The following is a 26,495-nucleotide window of genomic DNA, read 5'->3' as shown; positions in this document are numbered from 1 at the left end:
GCAGTGCCTTACTGCTGCCTGACTACTGTAAGGAATAATTTTATGTCTGTATAACCTGCAAATAATGCGACCGATTACTATGCTTGAGAAGAGACAGTTTATCATCCATTAAATAGAAAATTTCCTTCAGCATCTAGCAAGAAGATGCTATAAATAAACAATAACAGTTAATACAAATAGTTGTATAAAACTTTCCCCATCTGAAAAACATGAAAAAAGACCTGTATCTAATAGCTAATAGCATGGGAAAGGTACAGTTTTAATATGAAAAAAATAATCAAACTATGATATTTGTGTATTCCACAGACAGCAAATATCCATGACTACTTAACTACTAAACAGTTGAACTGTTCAAACAGATTGATTTTTCCCCTAACCAGAAAAAGAGAAGAGCAGCTGTGTCTATTTACATAACTCCTAATGTAAACTGAAGCAGACAAAGCAGAGAACAAAGAACAACAACTATTTGTGGCTCCTTCTTTACCTCTGAAGTCAGAACATGGATCTTAAATTATGCAAAATCTAGTTTTTATTAGGTTTGAGTTCAATTGAATTCCCCATGTTTCAGTTTCAAATTGGTAATTGTTAACAGCTAACAACTCTGGTCATTGACAAGCTGTACACCATTAGCAATAGAAGCTATTATGGTTTAATGATAACTATGGTTTGCAATACCTTATGTGTTGTTAATAGTAGCATATGGACAAATAACTAAGAAATACATGTATAGTCCTACACTTTTGGAAAATTTAATGAGACACAATCAGACAGAAGTGCAAATCAATTTGGAGAACCGCTTGTTCTCCAAATTGGAAAAGCCCCCTTCAGGGGACTTCCGTTCTACATTTTTAAATTTTACTTCCGCTTACACCACTATAGTTGCTATGTTTTGTTTCCAGTACAGTCTACAGACTGATAAGAATAACAACAATAAATAAAAAACACCACCATTCATATTACCTAAAGGTATGTCTTTTTACTTTAATTTTAAGAATTGATGTACTGAGACAGAATTGATAGACAAACCAGAAATGATAATAATTATCATCTAGTAAAAATTAATTCTGCCAGAAAGCAAAAAATACCACCTCAGATGATAGCCAACGTAAATAAGCCTTGCAACAAATAAGTGATAAGTATACACACAAAACTGAAAATGAAGAAAAACAACTTTTTTTAACAACAGCAGACCTTAAAACCCAGAGAAGTGACTCATGGAGGAGTGCAAAGCTAAGTCACACATTTGAGACAGGAGCAAAAGAAACTGGTAGAGACATTCGAACAGAAAAAGCCACGTGAACATTTGTTTAAATACTCAATATTATATCATGGTCACATAAATGGAAGGAGTAAAAAAAGAGAAACCCAGATGGAGATTGATTTAAAACTATAAATAAGCATAAAATGCTGCAGCGTTAGACAGAAACCACAAGACAGATTGTTAATATGGAAATTTTAGCTGATTCTAAATGAAAAAAAAAAAAAGACATTCTAAACATCAGAATGGCACATCTTTAAACTTTGTTAATTATAACTGTTAAAATGCCTATTTTGACTGGTGATCAGGTCTGTTTTTGTAATGAATGTAAAGAGTGCTGTGCATTTGTATTCACTCAGGAGAGACTCAGACGGAGAAAGACAGCGATTAGCGCAGCACAGCTGGAAAGCGGAAGATGCCATGGATGGAGGTCCTTATCAACTGGGGCTTGCTCGGTGATTGGCCGTGACGTGGTTTGGTCCAGCGTTGATAGGCCTTCCAGTTTGAATTTACGCCAAGGCTTCATTTTAGCTACTTTTAGTCTAATAGTGACAAATTCAGTGCAACCAATTTTTGTCAATTAGGAATCAAATCATTAATGAAGTAAAGTCATGTGTGACCAAGAAACACAGCAGACAGGTCAGGGTTCAAGTTATGGAGAAGTTTCAAACAGGGTTATATTTAAAAAACATTAATGCATCATCCACATATGGAAAGATTATAAACAATAAACTCCATGTCAACAGAGTCTTTCCTGGAGTATCCTGACATGGACATTTTGACCAAACCAAACCCTAACATAAGCACATCAGCTCGAACGTACAAACTACCCTTCAACTTCACAATTATGCATTGTGTTGAACTTTCAGATTGAATGTCATTTAAATGCACTTAAACAGTTTGAAATACATAAGAAAATTTAAATTGATATGTCTTCTTTAATAAAATTTAAAGCAACGAAGGTTGTTTTAAATGGATTCATGAACGGTAGCCAATGAACTAAAGCACTAATGGTTTTAAGCAGTGTCTACTCCATGACACTACAGTATTTTATCCTCTTGAGCTTAATGATTTCTCAGTGTCAAAGCTGTCAGTATTTTAGAAACACTATAATTCCAACAGACCCTTTATAAACTGCCTCTCCTGGAAAAATCTGATGACTTTGTGCACTCTGGCTCCTCTCTGACAGAAGTCATTGGCAGAATCCTAAATATGTAAACTTTTTCCAGTGACAGCTCCTGTCAGTTCTGATTTTGAAATAACTTCTTGTGTCACTTCAAGTTCTGACCTCTCTGTGCATTTCAACATGAATCTCATCTCTCAGGCACCCAGATTTGGAAGAAAAAAAAAGATACAAGCTACTGTCTTAAAAAGTAAGTAAAATGTTTAAACATTCACTCAAGTCACAAGACTTGGGTAACTCTAGGATGACTCTTTTTACTTATGTGACTTTGAATGTAACATTTAAAAAAGCTCATATGAAATAAGGGATGACATTTCCACATTTTATGGGAGGGAAGAAATCAAAAGGCTTTTACAAAGCAGTGGATTCTGCATCAAAGAGCTTGTGCCTGTTAGATTGAAACCAATGATGCACAAACCAAAGCTTGGATTCTGGTCTCTCAAATTACTAAAGTGGACATTAACTGATTATGTTTGAGTATGGAGGAATGGTGGCTCTTTGTGGCTGAGAGCCTAAACAAGAAAATCATTCATTATGATTAATACACAAATTAAGACAAATTACCGCCACAAACTCATGCAGATACACACACATGCAGACAAAACTAAAAATAGTTGCATCAACGCTACAGTATGTTAGTGTTGGCAGCAGCAGGGAGGGAGATAGATCAAAGTAATGAACCCTCATGGGCTTTAGCAAAGACACACTTCAACTACAGGAGACAGATTCCCAAGAAAACCTACAAACACACAAGAGAGTGTGTGTGTTCACTCGCTTACATACACACATATGTAAGCGAGTGAACAAGTTTTTAAGATTCTGACAGCAGGATGAAAACAACTTTAAGCCTTCCAGACCTTGGTTTAATGCAGAGCTAAAAGAAAAAAAAACAAAAAACAAACAAACAAACACAGAAACTGATTTTAAATGAACAAAGCTGTATAATTAAATACACTCATTCTGTATAACATGGCATGTTAGTTCTGCTCAGCATATAAGGAAGTTGATTTGCATCGACAACCAGGGTAAATGAGAAATACAAAGTATTGTGCAAATTCTTATGAAATACTATAGAAAACTGTATCGCAAGAGAAACAGTCTGAACAACCTATACATTTCACATTTCACGCTGAAATGTAAAGTGTGGAGACTGCACAACACTCTGACTTAGATCAATTTTATCACTTTTGTATTGACCACCAGCTCACAACAATATCATATCAAAGCACATCAGATTACATAGAATGCTTTCCAATTTATTTGATCTAATTTCAATAATTTCAAATCATGGCCAGTTGGATTGTGGACAACTTCAGTCAAACAAAAAAAATAAAGTTGCTTGGATTCATGAACGGTATGAATCGTTCATACCAAGCTTATTTTTGTAAAATAGACATAGGATAATGTCTCATAAAAAAATAGTCTTTGCCACACAATCAGATGGTTGGAAGTCATCCCCCAAACCCAAAAAAGCATCAAAACATAACTAACTTAAGTTATGCTTAGAACTGTGTCTTCCTTGTTTCTTTACACCCCACTGTATTTATATCAACATATTGCTTTTCAGTTATGATCCAGGTTCTACATATATTACATAGAGTATGAACACGTTGTGTTTACATTCCTGATGCACAGTCTTTTCTATTTTCTTCTTTTTTTCTTGTTGCATGCACATTTTCTTTCAGTACTTGTAAACAACATATGACATTTTAATTGTAGTCTATGATCTTCAACTTCCATCTAAAAAACAATCTGCAGCACAAAGATCTATGAATGTTTTTAAACCGGTGTTTGCACAAACCGCTATGAAATATATTGGACAGGAGTGTTTTTAAGAAGACAGAAATCTTGTAGTCATTAATGAAAGATAATGACTACAGATAACCTATCTGCAGAAGCCTACTTAATAAATGTGTAGGATCCTCTTAAAAGCTCTACCATACTGCTTTAAATCTGATCAAATAATATTGAGGGTTCCGGATTGTTTTCTGTGTAAAACAAGGTATCATCCCCTTATAGAAATGTGTGAACTCATTTACCAGGATTGCTCACACACCAGAGTTAACACCATGCTCGGGGTCTGGACAAGAAAAAGGAACCTCCACACCTGGAGGCGCCATTTGTGGGAAAATACAGAAATGTGGAGCACAGGAACAAATGTACTGAGGCAACCTAATTCATCACCTCACTATTCCTGGCATTACTTATTTCCCTTCGGTCACTTGAAACATTCGCTAATTCCCTCAATGTAGTTTTCTAAATATTATTTTGTTCAGAAAATCTTAAGCTAAACAAAATCTAGATTGCTGGAATCACGCAAAATATATAAATATGTTTTTAAAGTAGGTTTTCCGTGTCTGAACTCTGATTTGTTTTGAAACAATATTGATATTTAGAAGAGGTTCATGTTTGATCTTACCACACTTGCCATAATGACTGGCACTGGCGGTAGAGACATTAAACAATATTAAACTAACTATGGATTTTGAGCTCTCAGACTCCAAGATGACACTTTTCTTGCAGCTTTAACAGTGAGCTGTGTAATTTTCTTCCCCTTCTCTTTCAGTGAAAGTGAAATGAAAGTGATCAACTTTTTGTTTGAATGGTATGTTTCCTTGTCTTCCCTATTTAAAAAATTGGCTAAGCAAACGGTTAAACGGTTCATTCAGGCTAATATATTTCACAGAACCCAACATTCTCCTTCCTCCTCAGAAAAGATGGGACACATCAAAACGAGGATCTTCCTGTTGTCTCTGTGCTAAAACAGAGCTGCTAAATTATTTATAGCTCCTGTCAGGCCACTGCTTCTGCAGCCCATTACAATCAAAGCATACTTTTTTCCTGTTTTTGTATATTGACGCACACGCATAATGTGCACGCTGTCATACTGCATGCTAATGCTCACGCAGAAATACATCACACATGAAAAGGACAAGAAGCAAAATAAGTGGAAAGCATAGAGTCAAACTCATCTTAATTTTAAACCTAAATACAGTCGTTATCTTATGAAACTTGCTTTTGATATTCAGGGTCCATTTTAAAATGAAAAATCTAATTTTGAAACGTCCACTCTGCAAATAAATTTCACCATCATGGGAAATTGCAAGAAGATTTTATGAAATGTGTTACATGACATAACACAGCATGCTAAACAATACTACAACCTTTTTGGAGTTTTTAACACGTCTGTCTTGTTTACTAGAATAATCTAATTCCAGAATCTTATGACTTACTTTTTAAATTGCATTTTCTTACCAGTTTCCATTCACAGTTTATCCCCATATTCTGCTCTGAAGACTAGAAATAAGCTCTATTTACAAAATGAGATTTCTGCACTATTCAAATCAAGTCTTTTCTGTGGCAAATGGAAGTGAAGCCTCTGATGACTGAAAAAAAACGACAACATTTTCTAAGCAGAGTCTTTCCATCTAGTATGAATTGCAAGACTATATACTAGATGGCATTGAGAAATTGGATAATGTAAAATCTTGGTGTTTCACATTATCAACATGTAAACTGTTATGAGCTGCTCTAGATTATTAAAAAAAAATAGCTGTCTTTATTTTGTTTTTAGAATGACTTTGTAAGAACCTGTTAATCCCAGTGTTCATATGTTAGCTACTCCTTTACTATTAGAATTTGTTTCTTTTTACATTGAGAAAGTGACCGTTTATTGTGAGCCGTGTTCATCATCTGTATTGAAAGACTTTGTTGTCAAGTCTTCACAGTTAACACTGTCAAAGGTAAATAAATCACAGCATAATGAGCAATGTATAGAGTAATTGAAAGAAAATATTGAATGTCTATAGGTAATTATTCAAGTGTAACTATTTTTAACAAACCAGAAGGGCCTTTGTAAAGGTCAACATTATAAAGATAAAGCAATGAGGAACAGATTATGAGCCATATTTTGTCAACACTCCATGAATGTCACTGGCTAATAATTCAAGGGCATAATTTCAAAGGAAGTTTCAGCATAAGACATATCATCTGTCAGAGCTGGGAGAGAATATGTACAGACTCGTTTCACTTCTTTGTTACACAAGATGAAGATTGCAAGTCAAGTCTTGAGTTATTAGAGTGCAAGTCTAAGTCTTGAGTGTTACATCATGTTATAATGTTATTTCCATTACAGTTAGGAGTATTTTTCCTTGTAGCACATGAAAAGAAAGTGACAGTAAGAAGCAGCAAAGTGAATCATTAACCCCACCCTGGAGTCCCCAGTTCACTTGAACTTCTTCAGTTTTTTAGCTATCTATCCATGCCTTTCACCTCTTTATCGCTCCTCTGATCCTCCACCTTCCAATCCCCCTCCGCCCTCTCTTTCTGTTTTTGTAATATTTCAATATTTATAAGCACTGCAGAAATGTTGCTGGCAAAGCATGCTGGGTAAAGCTGCTTCTTCAAGCCTGCTCCTGACGTCATTACTCAGTGTTGACATTCTGGGCTCCATGCCCTGCTTCAATGTCTTTACCAAAGTGAAGTTCCCTGCCAGAGCAACTGATATATTTTAGCAGCACACAGGAAGCAGTGTGTCATCAACCAGCTCTAGAAATAACCACAACACAGACTTGTTCTACTGATTTTGATTTGTTAGTGGCTGGTCATTTTCTCTTATTAACCATCTTCCAATCTTCCTCAAACCATTTGTGGCTGAAGGTCTGTTATCATGAGCTTCGTACACACTGGACATACTCAGTCACTGCATTTGATACTTGTGACTACAGTTACATAAAATCAGTAAAACTTATCATATATCTTACCAGACTGAAGACAGTCTGCCGTCTACGTCTCATTGTGAGCAGGAGCTCGATATTTTAGGAAACGCGCCTCTTACACAATAAGCCTCCTGAAACATAAAACTGGAGCTGAATGCACTATTTTTGTATTTAGCTTCCAAAGAGCTAGACCGTCTCGCAAAATTTAATTAGCAGTGTTTCAGAAATACTTTCAAAGTTTACATTTGAATTAATGTTGCTTTTTATTTGCCTGTTTCTGTCAATGTTAGGTATTATCCAAAAAAATATACTTTTTTTTGCTTGTTTGCTAAGCTGCTGGTTGATCATTGATATAAAAAGGCTCGTAAGCTCAGGGTGACGCGTCCCTAGGGTTTTCTTGTTAAGCTTTTTTTCATTGCTTTGCAAAGCATGCCTTTCAAATACAGTTCATCAGATGGAGGTTGCTTTTTCAAGTTTCCTTCTAATTTTGTTCTAACTTTCTATTTTTTAAAAGACAAAACTTGATGTCACAAGGGATTTTTCAACTATTTGGGTTTTAATGCCAGAGTGACGAATTGCTTAGCACCACTTCTTTCTGTTTCCAGTACCGCATGCACCGACTCTGGCATTGAAAAACTACTGCTGATTGAACCAAAAATAAGCTTTCATGACAAAATGAAGACAGGCTCAGAGAGACCAACCAAAAATGAAAATGTTGTGAGCGTCATGGTTTGAAATGCTTTGTTTGTGGTTTGCTGTATCTACAACAAACAGTAAAGTCATGCAGCTTTAACATCGTTCAAAATAACAGAATCTCACTGTCTCTCCAACTTTAGCCGATTCCAACTTGTTGTTTGGAACTATAGCTAACAATAATCAGAGATATTTCTTTCCAAAAGGCTGCCAACATTTCCCAATGCATCAATTTCCATGACAGACAGACTGGTGGAGATCTCAAAAGAGTAAAATCTTTTCTGGGAGATGTTTAACCATACTGAGATTTAATGAAGGCAGTGTAAGGTCAATTCACTCCTTTGCCAATTCGATGGAAGGTTCCCAGGATGAATACAAATAGGTATATGTAGCAGATGGCACATCTATTTATACCAAAAAAGTCAAGTTACAAACGACCAAAAAACAACAGTACGAAGTGACAGAGCACTGACCAGCACCCACATGAGTTCAATGCTCTTTTATTGCATTTTAAAAGGGCAGCTGGTGTACCTTTGTAGAGAAAGTTAGGAGTGTATAATCATTTTAAGTAGCTTCTTGTACCTCTTGTGCTCCTTCTGATTTCAGTTTAAAGCATCTCGATTACACTGAAAATACATAACTGAATTTCCTTTTCTCTGTTACAAACTCCACCCTGAAGAGTGCTGTCAGTCTAATTCCTAATTTATGATTGGAAAAAGATTGAATTTTTAAGTTTCTGACAACCTTGTCAGAAAGTTGGTAAAAAATCCTCCAGCTTTGGTCCCCATGCTGGTATTATTTTGATGAGTTTTTCCAGGGGTGTTGAGATAAATTATGTGATTTGCTCTGTAAAATGTATCTCTGTGGCTCGATCATCTAGAAATTTACAACAGATGGAAGATGAAACATTTACTGCAGAGATGTTTTACATCACATAATAAAATGGGAAAAATCAAACTGTTTCATTCATAGAACAAGCAAATAAGTGCCTCTTAAATCAACTCTGTTGCACAAGAAACGCTATGGTGGAAAAACATGATGGATGAATTTTCTGAATTTTTCCAGTGACTTTTACATTGTATTCATTAGTTGGAGACAGTTTTTTCTAGCTCTGACACCTGACAAATATGCAGAAACAGCAAAAACACAGATAGAAAGAGCAACTAAGAGCTCCTGTGTCTGAAAGTCTTATGTGTGTAACTAATGCACAGCATTCAGCTGCATGTTGACTACGATTCCAGTATACTTCCCATCAGACTCACATCTGCTATGACAGGAAAAAGCAGACAGCAAATAGTGGAGTTGGAGTGATAAAGGATAGAAACACATGAAGAGAAAATGTGGCTTTACAACAATAATTCACTTTAAATTAAGGTAAAAAAAAAAAAAGACATAACATGATATTAAATAATATAAACTAGATCAAAACACAATTATTTGCCTGGACACTCCTGTTCATTCAGGCATTTTTTCCTGCTTAATGCCATTTATACATTGCAAACAAATCTTCAAAATTTGGTGGGCATGAAAAATATTGTTGGTGAAAGAGAAAAGACTGACGTATTGATGAATGTGTTATAAATTGTACTTGCTTTTAAAAAAATATAGTATGGAAAAACAAAAAAGCGACAGAAGAGGAGTAATATGCTGAAGTATCCTTCTCTGTGTGTGATAGCAAAGATGGACTTCCCAGAGCGATGAATCCCCATAGAGAGGTTGGCTTCTTGACTCGCTTTGCGCTGACAGGGTGATGTCAGGGGGTCATGGTCAGAAACAACACAACAGCTCCACCGGCTTGAGGAGACACTATAAAGAATCTGAACCAAGGTCAGTGGTATCCCGACAGAAACGCCAGGAGGTGAATTTACGCAGATCTTCATGTCCTGCTAGGGCAGTTGAAACATGACTCAGTCCCAGCTGGTAAAATTTGTATGTTCGAAGCTATAACCTCAGCATTTACAGCAACGCATCTGTAGTTCATCAACTTGTTCATTTCTCTGTGAATAGCTGTCGCTGGATATTTTTTTGCAATCGAGACAGAAAAAAAAAAACGCTTTACACAGCTCTTTATCACGGCTCAGTCTGTGCTCCCACTTTGGGTTTCAGTGATCATATTATTCTGTCTCTGATTTAAAAGTTCAGTGTCATTGGATTTGGCCTTCAACATATCAAACAAAGGGACATTTTAAAAGCGACAGAGACTTGTTTGTGATGTATTTTATGAATCATCTTGTGTATTCCTGTTTTTATTGCATTAAAAAATGTTTCAGATTTTCAGAAATGTCACCTATTCAACAGGAAAACTTCACAATTTAGTGTCAGTATGGCAACAAGAACGTTTTTTTACAGCTAAGTTAAAAAAAAACCCTCTGCAGATGAATTAACCTCCTTACCAGGAAAGACACTTTAACAACATCAAGGTATCACTCAGTCACACGAAGCCTCTGTTACATGGTAGATATCATGAGAAATTGTGGCTTTGTCCTGGTGTTTGAATGTGTATGTCCACAACTAGAAATGTCTGATTGATGTTCTCTGCAGGTGCTCTTGTCCCATCGACGCGTTGACAGATTAACCACCACATCATCGGAGATTTAAAGCTGCGTAAGGCTCTGGTGCATAACAACTACTATAACTGAACAAATCTATTCAGCATTTACCGGAAGGCGGGTAGAGATGCATGTATAGACTTGAAATTTGTTCATATTTTATTGAAATAAGATCATGCAACCAAATAGAACCATTCAAAAACATAAATGTTTTTAACAAAATTACCTCCGTCAGTATTATTGCCACACCTGCTTATAGTTTCTTAAATGTAGAACTCCCTTTCGCCCTGGGACAGCACTTGAATCCAAGACTCTTGGTGTTGGATAATTAAGTTGTGTGGTATTTTTCACTTGTTTCTTCATTTTATCAAATGTTTTGGGCTATTTCTCTGTCAAAAGATTCAATCAGAGCTCATTTTCAGTTCACTGGAAGAAGCTAACAGTAATTTTAAATTTCCCGGTATTATATGTTGATGATATCACATACTTTAAAGTTTTCAGGCTCTTTGGAAAAGCTGGATAGCTTACTCTCATCTCATCAAAGCACACATCTTAAGACAAAGTCTGTGTAGAGTTTGTTAACTCTATATGTTTACATTTGTGGAGGTAGGAAAAACCACATTTCTTGACATGCCTCCCTGGAGATATGTGCTCACATAGATAGTGGATGTTTTTTTAACAGGACTTAATGATTTCAAGATGCCACTCTTTATAGATTTATTGTGCATGTAATAATAGCCACAAGAACTTTAGTTGCAAAGCTTTTTTATTGTAGCGTTTGAATGGCATGTTTTCCTGTCTTACCAGAAGTGGCCAGTTTTATGTGGAATTTTTTTTCCCCTGTCATTTAATAAATACATTTAAATGAAATGTAGTATTTGTTGCTTTTATTTAGTGTGAGACTCTCTTATACATGTGAAGCAAGTGTGCTTAAAAGGTACAAATATAGACCTGCATAATCATGATTTTGGACCACATACTTACTGCAGACATATTTGCATAAACACACTTTCATCACTTTCATGCTACATCATTTTTGACTTCTATGCCAACAGGCGGTCACAGAAGCTGACATATGCTCCTCACTGCAGGATGTAGACTCCAACATACACAAGCCTGCATGTCAGATTAGCATTAGCAGAATGTTGGGCACACAAAACAGAATGGTCCAAAGCAACTCAAACCAACTGTAACACATTCATAATATCTCCTAAAAGCATTTGAGACACCAGAGGTTAGCAACATTGTTGATGTCTTCCATTAGCATTTCCATTCAGCCTGGTACTAGCAGTTGGCTATAGTAGAATCCCTCGACAGGACAACACTCCATAAAATACATTTTTCTTCACTACTTTTTGTCATCATTCTGCAAAATATGAGCTTTTTTTTCCTCATTTCTTATTTGAAAATATTTACTCCACAAAAGTGTAATAGTTAAATATGAGTAAATTAGAGGTATTAATTCATCTTTGCAATAAAAAAAAAAAAAAAAAAAAAAAAAATTAATAACATATTTTTTTAATTGTAAAGGGTGATGTAGGTTGTATGTCTCTAGACAAATTGCATTTATTATGATTAAAGTACAGAAACAGTTGACCAATGATTCCACCATCCTTTGACCTGCGGCATTCCTGTCACATCTCAAATGTTTTATCTACCTTGGCCAGGAACTCCTGTGACTCTAGAAGTCAGATGAACAGGCAGCTGGAGAAACTGAACCAGAACAAGGCTGCAGGTCCAGATGGTGTCAGCCCCAGAGTCCTGAAGGCCTGTGCAGAGCAGCTCTGTGGGATTCTGCAACAACGCTTCAACCTTAGCCTGACCCAAGAGAAGATTGAAGATGTCCTGTCTTGTACTTGACATTTCCACTTTATGAAGGTCCCGGACAGAATCTTGCTGCCCCACCCAAGTAAGCAGACAATCACATATCAAGACACCCGGCAATTTGCTTATCACTGTGGCGCTAAAGTTGATGACACCATCAAACACTTGCTTCAACAACCCAACTGTCAACTGTTCAAAGTAGGCAGCATCGTGAGAATCATGTTCTTTGATTTCTCCAGTGCACCTAATACAATACAGTCTGATTTGTTCTGTGAGAAACTCCAAAAGACACAAGTGGACAAGCTTTTGGTGCCTTTATTAACGTTCTTAAATTTTAAATGTTTTCTGTCTTTCTGTGGTATCGTTTGCTTCTCGTATTTTAAGCTACAATAAACTGACCTGAAACCCTTCAACGCTACAGTTCAGAGAACTTCAGGTTGAACCTACGGCCTCCTGAAATGCATCACTGATTATTTGTATTTGAAGAAGCTCTGTTGCTGGCTAAGTGACAAGAAATCAATTCTGCTTGTAGGAAACACCATTGTTTGTAGCGACATGTTTACAGTACCTGTGAGGACCTACACTTAAGCTTGAGCAAATGAGCACAAGCCTCCCCACTGCGCATGTCTATGTAAATGACAGCAGGTCATCGCTAATCACCCAGTGGGTGGAGACCCACACCAGTAAGTATCATTCTGAGAGACTGATGGGTGTACAGGTAGGGGGGCTGATGGAGGATCAAGGAGGAAAAAAGTCACAAGAGACGGCAGAGGACAAGCTAAGAGGAGGACACGACTACCTTCAGCTGTGAGGCTGCAACTAGCACGATGACTATGAGGAACCCTGTAGCTGCTAAAAATAGCAATGACACAGCAATTACTTTACAGAATATAATGCAAAGCTGCATTTGTTAATGCTCTGGACATTTGCCTGGATCACATCGATTTTTTAATCACAAACATTTGAGATTTGTAATTAAAGTTGCTAATTACACAGCTCAATTTACTTTCAATTCAGTTTATATGTAAAGGGGCAAGTTACCACAAATATAATCTCAAGGCACAAATATAAAATCAATTAGTTTCATTCCTGGTTATTAAACAATGCAGCGAAGTTGGTTACATAAACTCATAGAAAGGTTTTCCATCCATGACAATAAGAAAGAAATATGCTGCAACTGATAGTGTGACTTCAAATGACTCACTGCTCCATAAATCAGTCAACAGAAACATTTCCTCATGACTCAGCATTCAGGCTCTCACAGAAAGGGTCATTTTAGCCAACAGGGAGATATTCATCAACTCAGACAGCAGGGTCAGGCCTGATGTGCAAGGTCCAATATGTTCTGCAACTACAGCCTGTCAGCTTAATGGAAATAGGAACAGATATGTGCAATTAAAATTAGGAATGTATTGATTGCCCAGTAGGAAACTGAAACCGGTTGGATTGGCTTGATGACGGACAGAAAATGAGAAATTGGTTAATTTTTATTTTTTTTTTTACAGGAATCATGAAAGGAAGAATTTAACATCAGATATGTTTGTTAGTTTGCTTCATTGTTATAATGGAGATTGCTTTTAAACTAAGGACCGGTTAGTATTGTCTATTAGATAATAACAATGTTTTGGTGTGTGAAAGAAAAATTTAATTACTAACAAATTATTGGCCAGTTTATAAAGGTACTCAGAGTCAGACAAAGTCAGATCTTTAATTTGGTGCTTTTTTGGGCAAAATATTAACAGCAGTATATTTTCTCCTGCTCTTCCTAACACCTGGTGCCACTTTTCACATATTAATGTAGTTAGTCTGAACACCGCAACACACATTTTCCATTTATGCACACTGGGAATATCTATGTATGCTGTCTGTCCCTTTTTATTGTGACCCTAACTGAGAAATACTGAGATCAAATATCTCTACCCACATGTTACTTTTATAGAAAGTACACCTGGCCCAGCAATGTAATGCCGAGCTGGATCTTTTAAAAAAAGAAAAAAGAAGATATTTTGGTTTTTGTTACTATGTACATTGGGCGCTCATTTTATTTTTTATTTCTTGTTGAAACAACTTCTAGAAATGTGTCTTTGTGTTTGTTCGTGTCTCTTCTCTGTCATCTTGACAACCAGTCACATCCTGGTTCTGCTAGACGTTTTATCCTGTTAGAATGCAGTATTTCCTTTTCACTGTCACCACATGCTTGCTCAAGATTAAGGGTTCTGACAAAGCCAATGACTCGATGCAATCTGCTGGTCGTCCTTGAATAATTAACCTGTCATCAAATGATCAACTAAATCTGAAAGCATTGCATTCTAACTTTGGTTGTGTATAGTTGCGTTTAAATCTCACTGCATGATTGGATGGTGTTGGAATGGACAGGATATTGAATATATAGTGACGTTTTTGAGAATTTCTGCAAAATAAACAAATAAATAGAGTGAATTAAATAAAAATAAACCCAACCTAGCTTCCAGAACAAGTCTTTAACATGTTAAATATTAAATATGGCATTTTAAAAATGGAGATTCTCCAGTTAATCACATTTTCACAATTTTAAGTCATTTAAAACATTACACATTTAATTTAAGGTTAAATAAGTTCACTGAAATGCAGTATGAACTATTCCCTACACTCATTGTGAACAGTGAAAAGTAGGGTAGCAGTCACATAGTGTCACAATGGGAAGATACTGAGCTATTTTCAAGGCTCAGGCTATAATAATTCTTATGCACAAGGGAAAGCTAAAAATATGGGCAAGACAAGCTGACACACTGCATTTACAGAAAGCTGCACTTCATTCAGAACGCCATCAATCATCCTTCACCCGTCGCTGATGCCTGTTCTCTGAGTTGTGCATTGAACATGTGACCAGAAAAGTGTGCAGCTGTCTACTAGAAACAGCCCGCACAGTCCCAAATGTCAGGTTTGCGCAAAACAAAGAAGATGGACAAATTGAATGGATTTTCTTCCCCACATGCAAGAATACCAGAATGATTAAACCTGTAATTACTACTGCCTTTGTCCTAACTATAAGACACAGCACTACTGGGAAAAAAAATAGAACTAAGAATAGCATTCTTCCTTCATGAGTATATTACTTCAAACATTTCTACAAACTCAGAAACAGATTTTTTTAGTCATGTCTTAAAGTTGAGTCATCTTCTCTATTTTTACAAAAAAATCATGTAAATTGGTATGCATTCAATTATTTTTTGTTTTTTGCATGTGCTGAGTTGAGTTTCTGACTTTCAATGAAGGCAAGAAGGTCACAATCCAAATCTAAGATTAATGTGTTGATTTAATCTATGCTACATGCATATTTAAGTCTTTGTATGCTTTTTCTCTCACCTTGGTCGTCTTCCCTTTGGGAGTACTGGTGTAGAGCCAGCAGGACACACCCAGTCAGTCAGTCATAAGACCTTAAAAAAGCTGACTCAGACTTGCTGCTTCATTACAATCAGGTCATGAACGGCGGTTTAAGCACAAGTACAAGACTAAACAGTTTTAAGAACTCTGGAGAAAATTTGGTGAACATTACTCTGAAGTAAATTCGTAGCACAAGTGAGACAAAGCAAATGATGTTGAATTGTGATTCTCCATGGTTTGGTCAGATACTCATTCATCTGTATAACCATACTTTTTCTCAGTGATTCCTTAAACCAGCAGCGCTGCTGTGAATGATTCATACAGTGATTCACAGAGCGACAGCTAAGGCTAATTATGCTGATGAGAAATCATCTGACTGTGTGCAACGAAAGCAAATGACTAGTGAAAGGTCAAAACTATGGAGCACAAAAACCCAAATAAATGTTTCTGCTAACAGGAGCATTCATTCATGTTAGCAGGAATAAATGTTCCTATATTTTCAACTTTCCTGAGTTGAAAATATTGGTTTATTGATTCCGTTACTTATGAATAAACAAAAACATATCTATTTCTGTTTTTTTAAACCAATAAGGTAAATGGAGGCCCGATTCTACTTTTTCTTTCTACAGACTTGTAACTGATTTATTCTCTTCAAATGACTGTCAAGTGCACAGAAGAGAACTTATTCAGCTGTTCTGTTCATGTCCCTACAACTCATTTGCACATTTGAAACACTGTAAATATTTTACGTCGTCATTAATCTGTCCATTCAATGAAGCCCCTTTGAGTTAGCAAAAACTGGAGCATAAGATTTGACCACTTTACCCTTGTAGTATAAAAAGGCAATCAAGAGAGCAGTTAATGAAGTACGATGGACGATGCAGACAGCGTGGTTGAAACACAGAGAATGGTAAGTGATCAGATTAAAATGGAAGAATGCAGCTAGATGTAAGCTAAATCGGAGAAGCAGACACATAACTGATGGAAGGAAGGGAACAAAGAGTTGTAGTTTTATGTCTTCCATCTAGAGTTTAAAATTAAATTAGCAATGAAGTATTTATACAAGTGCAGTGTGGATTTTCCAGCTCGTTGCCTCTGTGTTCAGTGGAACGCAGTGATATAGCAAGCAAACACGGCATTTTGTTAATTTTCCTCCTCAGTAAAAAGTTGTTATTTTTCCTCCTTTGAGTCAGTAACCTGGTGTTTCCATTAACCCAGCTGCTATCACTGAAAGAAAAGCTTGAATGAAGGTCAGATAATCATATAATATTATTTAGACCTATTTGGTAGCCCCAATCACAAAAATGACAACAATTTACAAATGTGCTGCTTTTTATCGATGTTTTCCTTTTCATTTTTTATTTATTTATTCATTTTATGTCTGGGTGCTTTTATGAAAAAGTTGTTCATAACTGAAAGTTGTTTATGGTGAAAGATGAAGCCAGAAAATGGAGACAGCTTTCTATCTTTCCTCAGACACGTAACTCCCCCTTTCACCGTGCAGAGATACAAAAATCAAATCAGTTACGGCAGTTACATAGACGTATGTTTGAAGAAGTGGGAAGTAGGAAGAAATCTGGAGTTTTATTGCTTCAAACCCCAACTTTGGTTCCAGAGGTTTTGCAAAACCTGTCAAATTTAAGAATCATAATATTTTCCAGGTATGGATAATTGTAAAGAAAAAAATGAGCATGAACAAAAATGTTTACAGATATTTACTGGAACTGTAAATATCTCATTTAAAAAGTAACTATCACACTAGCTGTCACATTTTGTGCTACCAATTATTTGACCCCTAAATGGTTTTAAATTAGCTGATTTACCATCTAGTAGATAGTAAGAGGAATTTAACTTTCACAAATTTCAATTTAAAACTTTTGATTGTGCTTTGTGGATTTATTGTGTTTTCAATTAAATATATTCCATTATCCATAGTGGACCAAAGACTAGCTTGAAAAATATATCAATCAATAAATAGTCTTATAAAATAACTGACAAAGATTTAATTTACTGGATGGTGATTATTGCAATTCATTTAACTGGACTTATACTTTCAATAATTTAATAAGTTAGTCTTTGTCACATTTTGTTTTGTTGGCAGCCAGAAATCAATTTCATAAAATAAACTCAAACATGCAATAATGTACTATTCACAACCTCATGATTTCATTGATGGCATTTTGAAGAACATCATAATTTTATTTATTTATTTTTTTTAATTTTTGAACATGTAACCACTACATCCATTAGACATTGCATGCACTATAAAATGTGCTCAGGCCAGCGGTGGAGGAAAGTGATGGAGTCAGGGTGTGCCTGGGAGAGGCTGCTTCAGTGCATTAGTTGGCTCCTGTAAGCCACATGATCCTTGCAGACCTTCAGGAGCTCTAATTCCATTACATAATGTCATGTTACAGCTCTAAGTGCGTGTGCGAGTGTACATTCTTTGTCTATATACTAGAGTGTGTGTGGCACTGTGCCTGTCCACATCACTCACTTTCACTTTTTCTCTAATTAATCCAAAAAAATGTTAGGGATTTTGCTAATAAGCTCAGATGGGTCAAACAGATCACTAGTATTGAGTAGTAGTGAGTATTTCCACATGTGGAACGCTTAGGGAAAAATAAGTGTTCGAGACTGTTTACATGGATCAAGTTTAAAGATCATTGTTTAAAAACAATAAGTTGTCAGCGATCCACAGTGTGTTTGTGGGCCACATGTGATGGATTAGCTGCCAGTACTGCTACCAGGTTCTTCCACACTGCATCCAGGACTCAATATTAAGTTTAATAATGATAATAACCACCACAATCTCACTGGGGAAGTTGTGGGCACGGTAAGTTATGCATAATGGAGAGAGTATCTTTTTTTGACACACTCCAGAAGATCTCGCAAATATCCTGCTCAGAATATGCAGAAATCCAGGACTCGGTGTAGGAGGCTCCAACTCATATCCCAACAACAATTTGTGTCTTACCAGTAATTTGTCAAAAGTACAATCTTGCATCAACAAGACACTCACTCGTCCACCGCTTCAACCATCAGCCATGTGCTGAGTCCATTCATAATTACTACAGGGACATCTGTCACTCTAAATTACCTAAATATTACAAAAGACTTTGCTGAAAGTCTCCCATCCTTTTCTTATCCCATCCCATCAGGCCAGAGCTACACACTATCACTTGCAAGCAGCGATAGAGAACACTCATTTGTGGAAAATGCTGGCAGGAAAGATGCAAATCTTCAACATTTTACAGTGTAGTATTGTAGGTATATAACTGAAAGAATATCTACCAAGACTAGCATTAACAGAACAAAATGACTTCCACAGATAGAAGATATCTGACCAGACATACTTTTATGCAATGCTTTTGATCTGCAGATCACACAGTGTCAGTGCTCTAGATAAAATTTCACAGAGGTTTGATGACTTTCCTCCATTTGTGCTTGTATTCTGGAATCATCTATGTTGTTTCGCCAGGCACAGATCCGAGGAAACATCAGACAAAGTATCGGAGCAGGTGCTTAGCTAGCACACTGTAGTGGTGTGTAGACAGATAGAAAGCTCTGCTCTCAGATGCAGTGTAATCCTAGGCAGCCAGGTAAATATAGCCTGTGGCAGCTATGGGTTGGTCATGAGTGCTGTCTGCTCTGCTCGACCTTGGCTCATATACTTTTCCTCTCTTCAAAGGAGGGGAAAAAAACACAATCTCTAGAAGTGCCTCCTATGTACACTGATGTGCAAAAATATGTCAAACTTTTATGAATCTGTGTGGACGCTTTTTTTTCTCACCTGCTTGCCTACCTAGAGTTAAGCAATATTAAACAGCTAAATATCTATACAACTATACAAACCTTTTTTATTCAATCCTGAGTAAGAGTACACCAAGATTAGCAAACGTTAATGGTCTACACTTTTATTTTTAAAGATGTGGAGACAAAGAAACAAATGACTGCAAACTGTTCTGCATCTGCAAAGCATTTACCTTAGCCAGCAGAACTTTTCCTGCTGCTATATCAGGGCTCATCAGTTCAGGGAAGTGACAGAAAGATTAGTTAAAGGGGGACAAGTAAGGGAGAGAGATCCCATGCTTCTGAGTTTGATTTACATAGACTGGAGCTAATTAATATCTCTGAACTCTAAGACCTGCACATGCCTCTTCTCCTCTCTGTCTCTTTGACTATGCACTTCAGGGCATGTAGCAAATATTTCAGAGAGAAGGAAGACTGGTTCAAGTTAAGAACACAGTGAAAAGGCCTGGTTGCTGAGAGTGGTTTTGGTGAGGGAGGATGGCAGAGCTGCATTTTAGCTATGAACATTCCATTATTGCTATATTGCATATGCCTTGAGCTTATGAAACCCAGCAAAACACTTTAAACAAATGGGCAACCCTCTCTGTCCTTACTGTTTCTACAGCGCATTACAAAAGTACTTGTTTCTGTTAAGTCAAGACAATGTTTCACAATATTGAAATTCTCTTATTTGCTTATCTAATAAAACATTTTAAGTGTGGCATAAATTTGTATTCAATCAGCACTTTATAGAATCCTCTTTCGTTGCAGTCACAGATGCAAATGCAGGTGCTATAGGGTATGTCTCTATTAGACAAATATACATAAATAGCAAAATCAGATCAACTCACATAACTAGCTCTGTCCAAATCTGATACTATCAGAGTCAGATTTGGATAGATTTGTTGTATCTAAGGCAATTACCTAATGCAATAGTATACAACTACATAAGGGGCTCATTTTCTAAGGAGGAGCTGCAGATTAATTTTATTTAGTAGGTTCTTGCAGCAGGTACTTCCTAGAGATAAGTTATTGGACACTTTTAGCTCATCGATATATTGCTGATTATGCAAACTCTGGAATATGGCTCACTGCCAAAGAAACCTTTATCATGAAGGCAATGAACTGCCAAGGTTAAAACAACATCCTGTGCAACATCAACAGTTGAAGGGAACCACAGTTCCTACAGTAAATGTGTTCTTAACATGCTCCTTTCTTTTAAAATAAACAATTTGCTGAGAAAAGTTAGCTAGAATCATGAAACTTTCAAGTTTCTGCTGCTACACCAGGACAAAACACTGCCTCTTATGAGGAACACAGCAGATCTTCAACTGGATTCCAACAATTCAAGTACAAAGTCTATTTTGGTCAGAGAATACAAAATAAGCCAATAGGCAGAGATGCTTAGTGATCAAAGGGAGACCATTGTCTGCTTGTTTGGGCTAAATGTATCTACAAGCTTCATAATGGCAGATGCATCCTCACCATTTGGCATTCAGAACAAATGATCAGTTTTAAGCTGAGATCCAGTAAATAAGAATAAGTCTGTAGTCCCTGAGTGCTGCAGCTTTCTTCTCTGCAAACACCTGGCATACTCCACAGTTTCCATTAAATGTTTGATATCCAACTCATTTGGTGCAATTTTGTCATCCTGTGAAAGCATGCTTTCACTTCCAAATGCATTTGAACAAACACAAATACAAATACATCAAATCAGACTCTTTCTTTAATGGTAACCCTATGTTGTACATGCTGCACCTAAAAACCAATCAGAATCAGGATTCTAACTGATCCACAAACAAACAGTCCACATTTCTCAAACATATCATTATAAATCACCTGAACACAATAGCAAGGAAGCACAACCTCAGTCAAATCTGCACTTAGTGGCTCAGTTGGAGGAGGAGAGTGAATGTGAAGATGACTGAAAGCCTCACACTTATCTGATATTATTCCATGTATCAAGTTTGTAACAAAAGGTTTAGATGTTACATTATCAACATTTGTTATATTTTTCTTCAAATAACACCTGCAGCCCAAAAAGATGCACAAAAGCATTAAAACTGCATCTATTATTAGACTGTACCTCCATCTTCCCCCTCCATTTTCTCCCAGTGAGAAAAAAAAGATGCAATATGGGGGAAGACAGCAAATCTAACTCTGGCAAAGCTTTTTGAGAGAGAGTAGAGCTTGTTTAGGGTTTTACGCAAGGAAACAACATGTGCACATACATATAAAATACTGAATCTCATTAACGTGAAAAAGCTGCACGCACTGCAAGGGTTCTCAGGTAGAAGAAATGAATGGCATAGTGTGTTATTCTGCTAACAGCAGGTATTAGTCACATCCCCACTGGTATTAAGAGCCATTTCCCCCGATGGCTAAATATCTGACGGAGCAGACAAAACCTGCACCAGAGCATCAATGCTTGACTGGTTACACACATACACACACACGCACACGCGCACACACACGCTGAGCCTACAAATCCATCTGTGCAATTATACTTGTTCAATTGCGTTCCAACTAATCATGCACAATGTTTGCAGTGTGACAGAGCCTGCGAGGGGGAGAACGACAGGTATGATGGGAAAGATGGACACAAGGATGTAAGCACCACCTGCCCAGCCTCCTGAGATAGAACATCCGTACCTTGCGTCTACGGTCTCTGGATCGATTCCTCTTTTTGATCTTCTCCTCCTCCTTCTCCCGCTGCTCCTGGGCGGCGGCCTCTGCGAGGTCCTTGGTCTTGCGGAGCTGCTTGGCAGCTTGCGCCATGGTGCCGCTGCTACTGCTGCCGCTGCTGCTGCTTCTGCTCCAGTCACCGTCGCTCCAGCCCTCCTCACGTTTGGGATCCCTCCAGCCGTCCCCGTTTCCTCCTGTCCCCCGAGCTTACCCCGTCACTTACCACCACCTCCTTGTCTCTGGCCGCCACGGCATGGGTGTGTGTGACGAGGTGACCGGATATGTTTCTGTGTATGCAGATAATGTTGATCCTGCAGCAGCTACAAGACAGCTCCCCCTATCCCCCGCCCCAGCCTCCACAAAAGGAAAGGATGCTACAGCTAGTGGTGCTGATGCTGCTGCCTCATCCACTCAGCTACAGCACCGCACTGAACTGAGCTGCCTCCCCTCCCCCTGCTTTCTTCTCTGCCTTCCTCCCTTCTCTCCTCTCTCCTCCCTTCTGCTTGCGGAGACCAGTCACGCAGTTTTATGTTCAGCAGCGCCGTGGGGATCCTGCTGCAGAGCTCTCTCCTTTCTGTCTGTCAAGCATCCTTCTACTCAAGCCGCTCCGCGTCTTTTCTTTCTGTGTGACACGCATCTTGTACATGAGCTGTTGCTGCACATTGCATAAGTGAGGTACAAAAGGAAAAGGGCGCCAAAGACACGGAATGCCTCCAAATACCCTCACGTCTTTCTCCACTCTGACTGTGACACCTCCTTCCTGGGAATAGATGGAGAAAAGGGGGGAAAATGCATGAAATAGGTGGACAACACACATTAGGTGACAGAATACAGTATTTATCACACAACATATTCAACGCATGTCTTGGTCATGCGTTGAATATGTTGTGTCGGCATGGAAACAATGTCAAGCTGCTTTTATCACGTTTTAGTGTCAGAGAAATTAAAAGAGGTAAAAAAAAACAACAAAAAAAAACAACATGAACTGGTCATTAAAATTGCATGTCTTCCCTCTCCCTCTTTTTGTTCCACCGCTTACCATCACATTAGAAATGCCCACATGGATGTTTGATGCTGGAGTTCAGTGGCTAAAATGTAGAGGATTGAATAGCTGGCACAGATTTCAATATTTGACAGATAATTATTCACAAAAACGAAAATTTAAAGTTCATTACCAATAAATTCTGATTTTTTTTATTTATTTTATTTTCATCTGACAAGACAAGAATCTCTCTGATGCAGACTGTAAATTTGTATCAAGGGGAACAATAGTTTATTTTAACAATCACGCCAATGTTCGTTCTATTTTTTCAGATGGCAGAAAGATGAGACATTTAATAAACTCTTTAAAAATGTTATGAAGCAAAATATATTGACCATTGCTTTGAGTACATGAATACTAATTGGTTCAGCAGCTTAAAATAGAATGGGTTCAAAATGTGTCTAATGATTAATTAGCTGCATTTATTGTTGACTTGCTATAAAAACATAAACAGTCAGGCCTGTTATATATTATATGCCTGATGAATTTTTTGTCATATTAAGATAATATTAACTTATTGCAGTCCACCCTGCCAGGTCTACGTAGCATTTTGAAAATATGTAAGGAATGTAAATATTAATACCGTATCATCTTAATGGTCAGTAATATTTTATTAGTGCTCCATGGTAACACCATACATACAAGGTGATGAGTCTCCGTCATGATGTGTTTTTTGTTGGTAGACTCAAATGTAGACAAGCAGAGATGTCAAGTAACACACAGTTCAATCAACCCCAAAGACTTAAAATACAAAGCTAAACAGAAATAGAGCTAAAAACTGCTACATAACCTTGCATCATTTTTCATTCTTCCATGGTATTTTTGCATTTTAAACATAAAGGAACAATTCTGATGTCTGGAGCTTGCTGTAGTAGATTCAAAGAGAAGTTGCAATGTCATTACTTAGCCATTTAAGATTTTATTCACACAAAATGTGTAAGCAAAGTTTTTTTGCCAAACCAGACAGTGTTGCACTGTCACCAGAGAGAGTTATGTTTAAAAACACAAAGGTGCTTTGTTTATCTTCAGGATGTCACGCTCTACACCTTTAAGTACTAAAGGGGTTCAAGTCGATGATGTCTGATGATTTACTGCTGTTTGAAGCTTGAAGGTAGATTGCAACAGTTTTTGCATTGACATTATTTGTATTACTCTACCACCTGGTGGTCAAAAGCTGTTATTACTCTCTCTGTGCTTTTTTTTCTTTCTTCTCAAACATAAAAGATTGCTCAGGCTTTTAATGAATGTTAAAAATAACTTCTGTATAGCTTCTTTATAAAATGTATTTTTTTATACTTACTGTTATTTTATCAGATGTGTTGGAGAGAAGTGAATGTATGTGTCGTAAACATTTAACAGCAGATATGTTTTATTAAGAGTATGATTGGATTTGTAATGCCATTTTATTTGTATTATTTTGATATGTGTCCTAAGTTCATATAAACAACATAAAATCTTTTTATATATCTTTATATTTATTTTTGACAGTGTAATAAACTTTTCAAAATATATTTCTCTTTTTGGCATCAGTGATTCTTTCATACATAGATCTCAGTTAAATTTGTTTCTTTTTTGCATAAATATTACATCCTATGTTAAAAATGTCTCTAAAATGTCCTAAAACTCCTTCACACCACACTTACCTTTCTGTCATATGCCAGTTGGCCTCACTCCAAAATATACAGAGTGTCCTGAAGTGTTTGTCCTTGACAATGACGTGTGCTTACCTCAGCATTAAACTCGCTGGGACTCAGCCAGTTTTGCTCTGGACAATGTAATGTGCAAAAAGTAGATTGAAATGCTGTAGTCACTGCAGCAAGGGACATATTGTCCACTTCACCTTGATTTAAACTTTCTATTTTTGTTATTTTCAAATGAATTAAAATGTGTTGGTCTATTTACTTATGCATCAATTACAGAATCTGCTTGAGAGTGTCAGATTTGGAGAAGTATATATTATAGTACTATAAAGGTGTAGTAAGTTTTAAAGAATACAGTGCAAAACATGTTTGCTATTTTGTCAGAGAGTAATAATATTCTTAAAACGTGAGTAACTGTCTCTGGACGTTTTCTGGTTTTCACTTGTTTTATTTGCTTGTTTTTATTCAGAATTATTTTCATTTCAGTTAACCTTTACAAGCAACCACTCCTGTGCCAGATTAAAAAAAAGAAAACATGCTCTCCCCCTTTAACTCATATATGATAATTTTTCTCTTTGAGACATTGTTAATTTGCTGCAAATACATGCGACACCCTAGTTACTCTTTTCTTTAGAAGAGGTCAAAAATCCTTTTTTTCTGTTTTTGTTCATTTACATCTTCTATTCGTATTAGTGGAATAAGAATAGACATGGACTGCTTCCGCAGTCTAGGTCAATCCATGCACTGACACACTTTAAACTGTAGGTGACAGCAAAGTGTTAATGTTTATATTGTGGAAAAAATTATCAACCACTATCCTTTACAGGGCAAATTTTAAAATGTTTGCTACAAAACTCTGCCTCTGCTCTCTTTCTGTGGAAGACCCTGGATTCTAACTTACGCCGTGCTGAAATTCACAAATAAGAACAATTAACTCATGTTGTATTTCTAGTGTATAGCATTGACACATAATTGTAATAAAAAGGACTTTAGTCTTTTAAATATTTCAACTGTTGAACCACTGGGTTTTTCTGTTTATATATATATATAATTTTGTCCAGTGGAATTTTTCAAATATATGCACTCAGATAGATAGATAGACAGACAAACTGGCAGCACAAGGATGCATAAATGACTTACATTAACATAAATTAAATAATTCTTGGTCTACTTTTTACTTTTTATCAGTTGTCTTTTTATAAATTGCTCCATTATTGATTAAATCCTTGTAATGTCTGGTGGTGCCTTTTTGTTCCCACACATCTGAAAGACAGAAATCATTCTCTAAATTCATTTATGGCTTCAGAAAAAAAGTGTTCTAATTAAAACTTTTGCTACAGATGATCGTCCCTCCATTAGGAACCATTGATCACTGGAGCAGAGCATGCCAGACGCACTCTGTGAGAATCAAAGTGCTTTGGGGGGTGAAATGCATTTGGCAGTCGCCCAACAAATTATCTCAGTCACCCATGCTGAAGCCAAGGCGTCAGAGTACTGCAGACCCTCGTCCTGCCCAGGAGAGGAATAATGATGGAAAGACTTGCACACACAGGAATATCTTCCTGGTTTTAGTTCAGTCTCCTTTTATATTGTCTTTTTATATTGCCAAGCTCAGCTTGCATATTCATCAACTTTATTGCATTTCCCCTTAAACACACGACATCCAACACCGCATAAGCATCTAAGGACAGTTTTTGAAAACAGAAATGAAATTGAAATGAGGTGATTATCTCTAAAACAGTCATGAA

The 26,495-nt window shown here is 36.9% G+C and overlaps 1 protein-coding gene across 8 annotated transcripts in view; it reads right to left on the bottom strand.

Annotated features, from left to right (window-relative positions):
• The window catches only part of ank1b (ankyrin 1, erythrocytic b), a 69,233-nt gene extending 46,733 nt beyond the window's left edge, over positions 1–22,500 (bottom strand). For 7 of the 8 annotated variants that reach the window (XM_044096327.1, XM_044096329.1, XM_044096330.1 and 4 more), the window contains exon 1: positions 22,033–22,374. In XM_044096327.1, the coding sequence (XP_043952262.1) occupies positions 22,033–22,158 (126 nt within the window). In that variant the 5' untranslated portion in view covers positions 22,159–22,374. Of the gene's footprint in view, positions 1–22,032 lie in introns of all 8 variants that reach the window. The other variant, XM_044096326.1, reaches the window with a different exon arrangement.
• Between the last annotated feature and the right edge of the window lie 3,995 nt (positions 22,501–26,495).

This window comes from Gambusia affinis, linkage group LG17, assembly GCF_019740435.1.
Source record: "Gambusia affinis linkage group LG17, SWU_Gaff_1.0, whole genome shotgun sequence".
NCBI lineage: Eukaryota > Metazoa > Chordata > Actinopteri > Cyprinodontiformes > Poeciliidae > Gambusia > Gambusia affinis.
The sequence above is the reverse complement of the archived record's forward strand: the minus strand, read 5'-3'. Positions and strand labels throughout refer to the sequence as shown.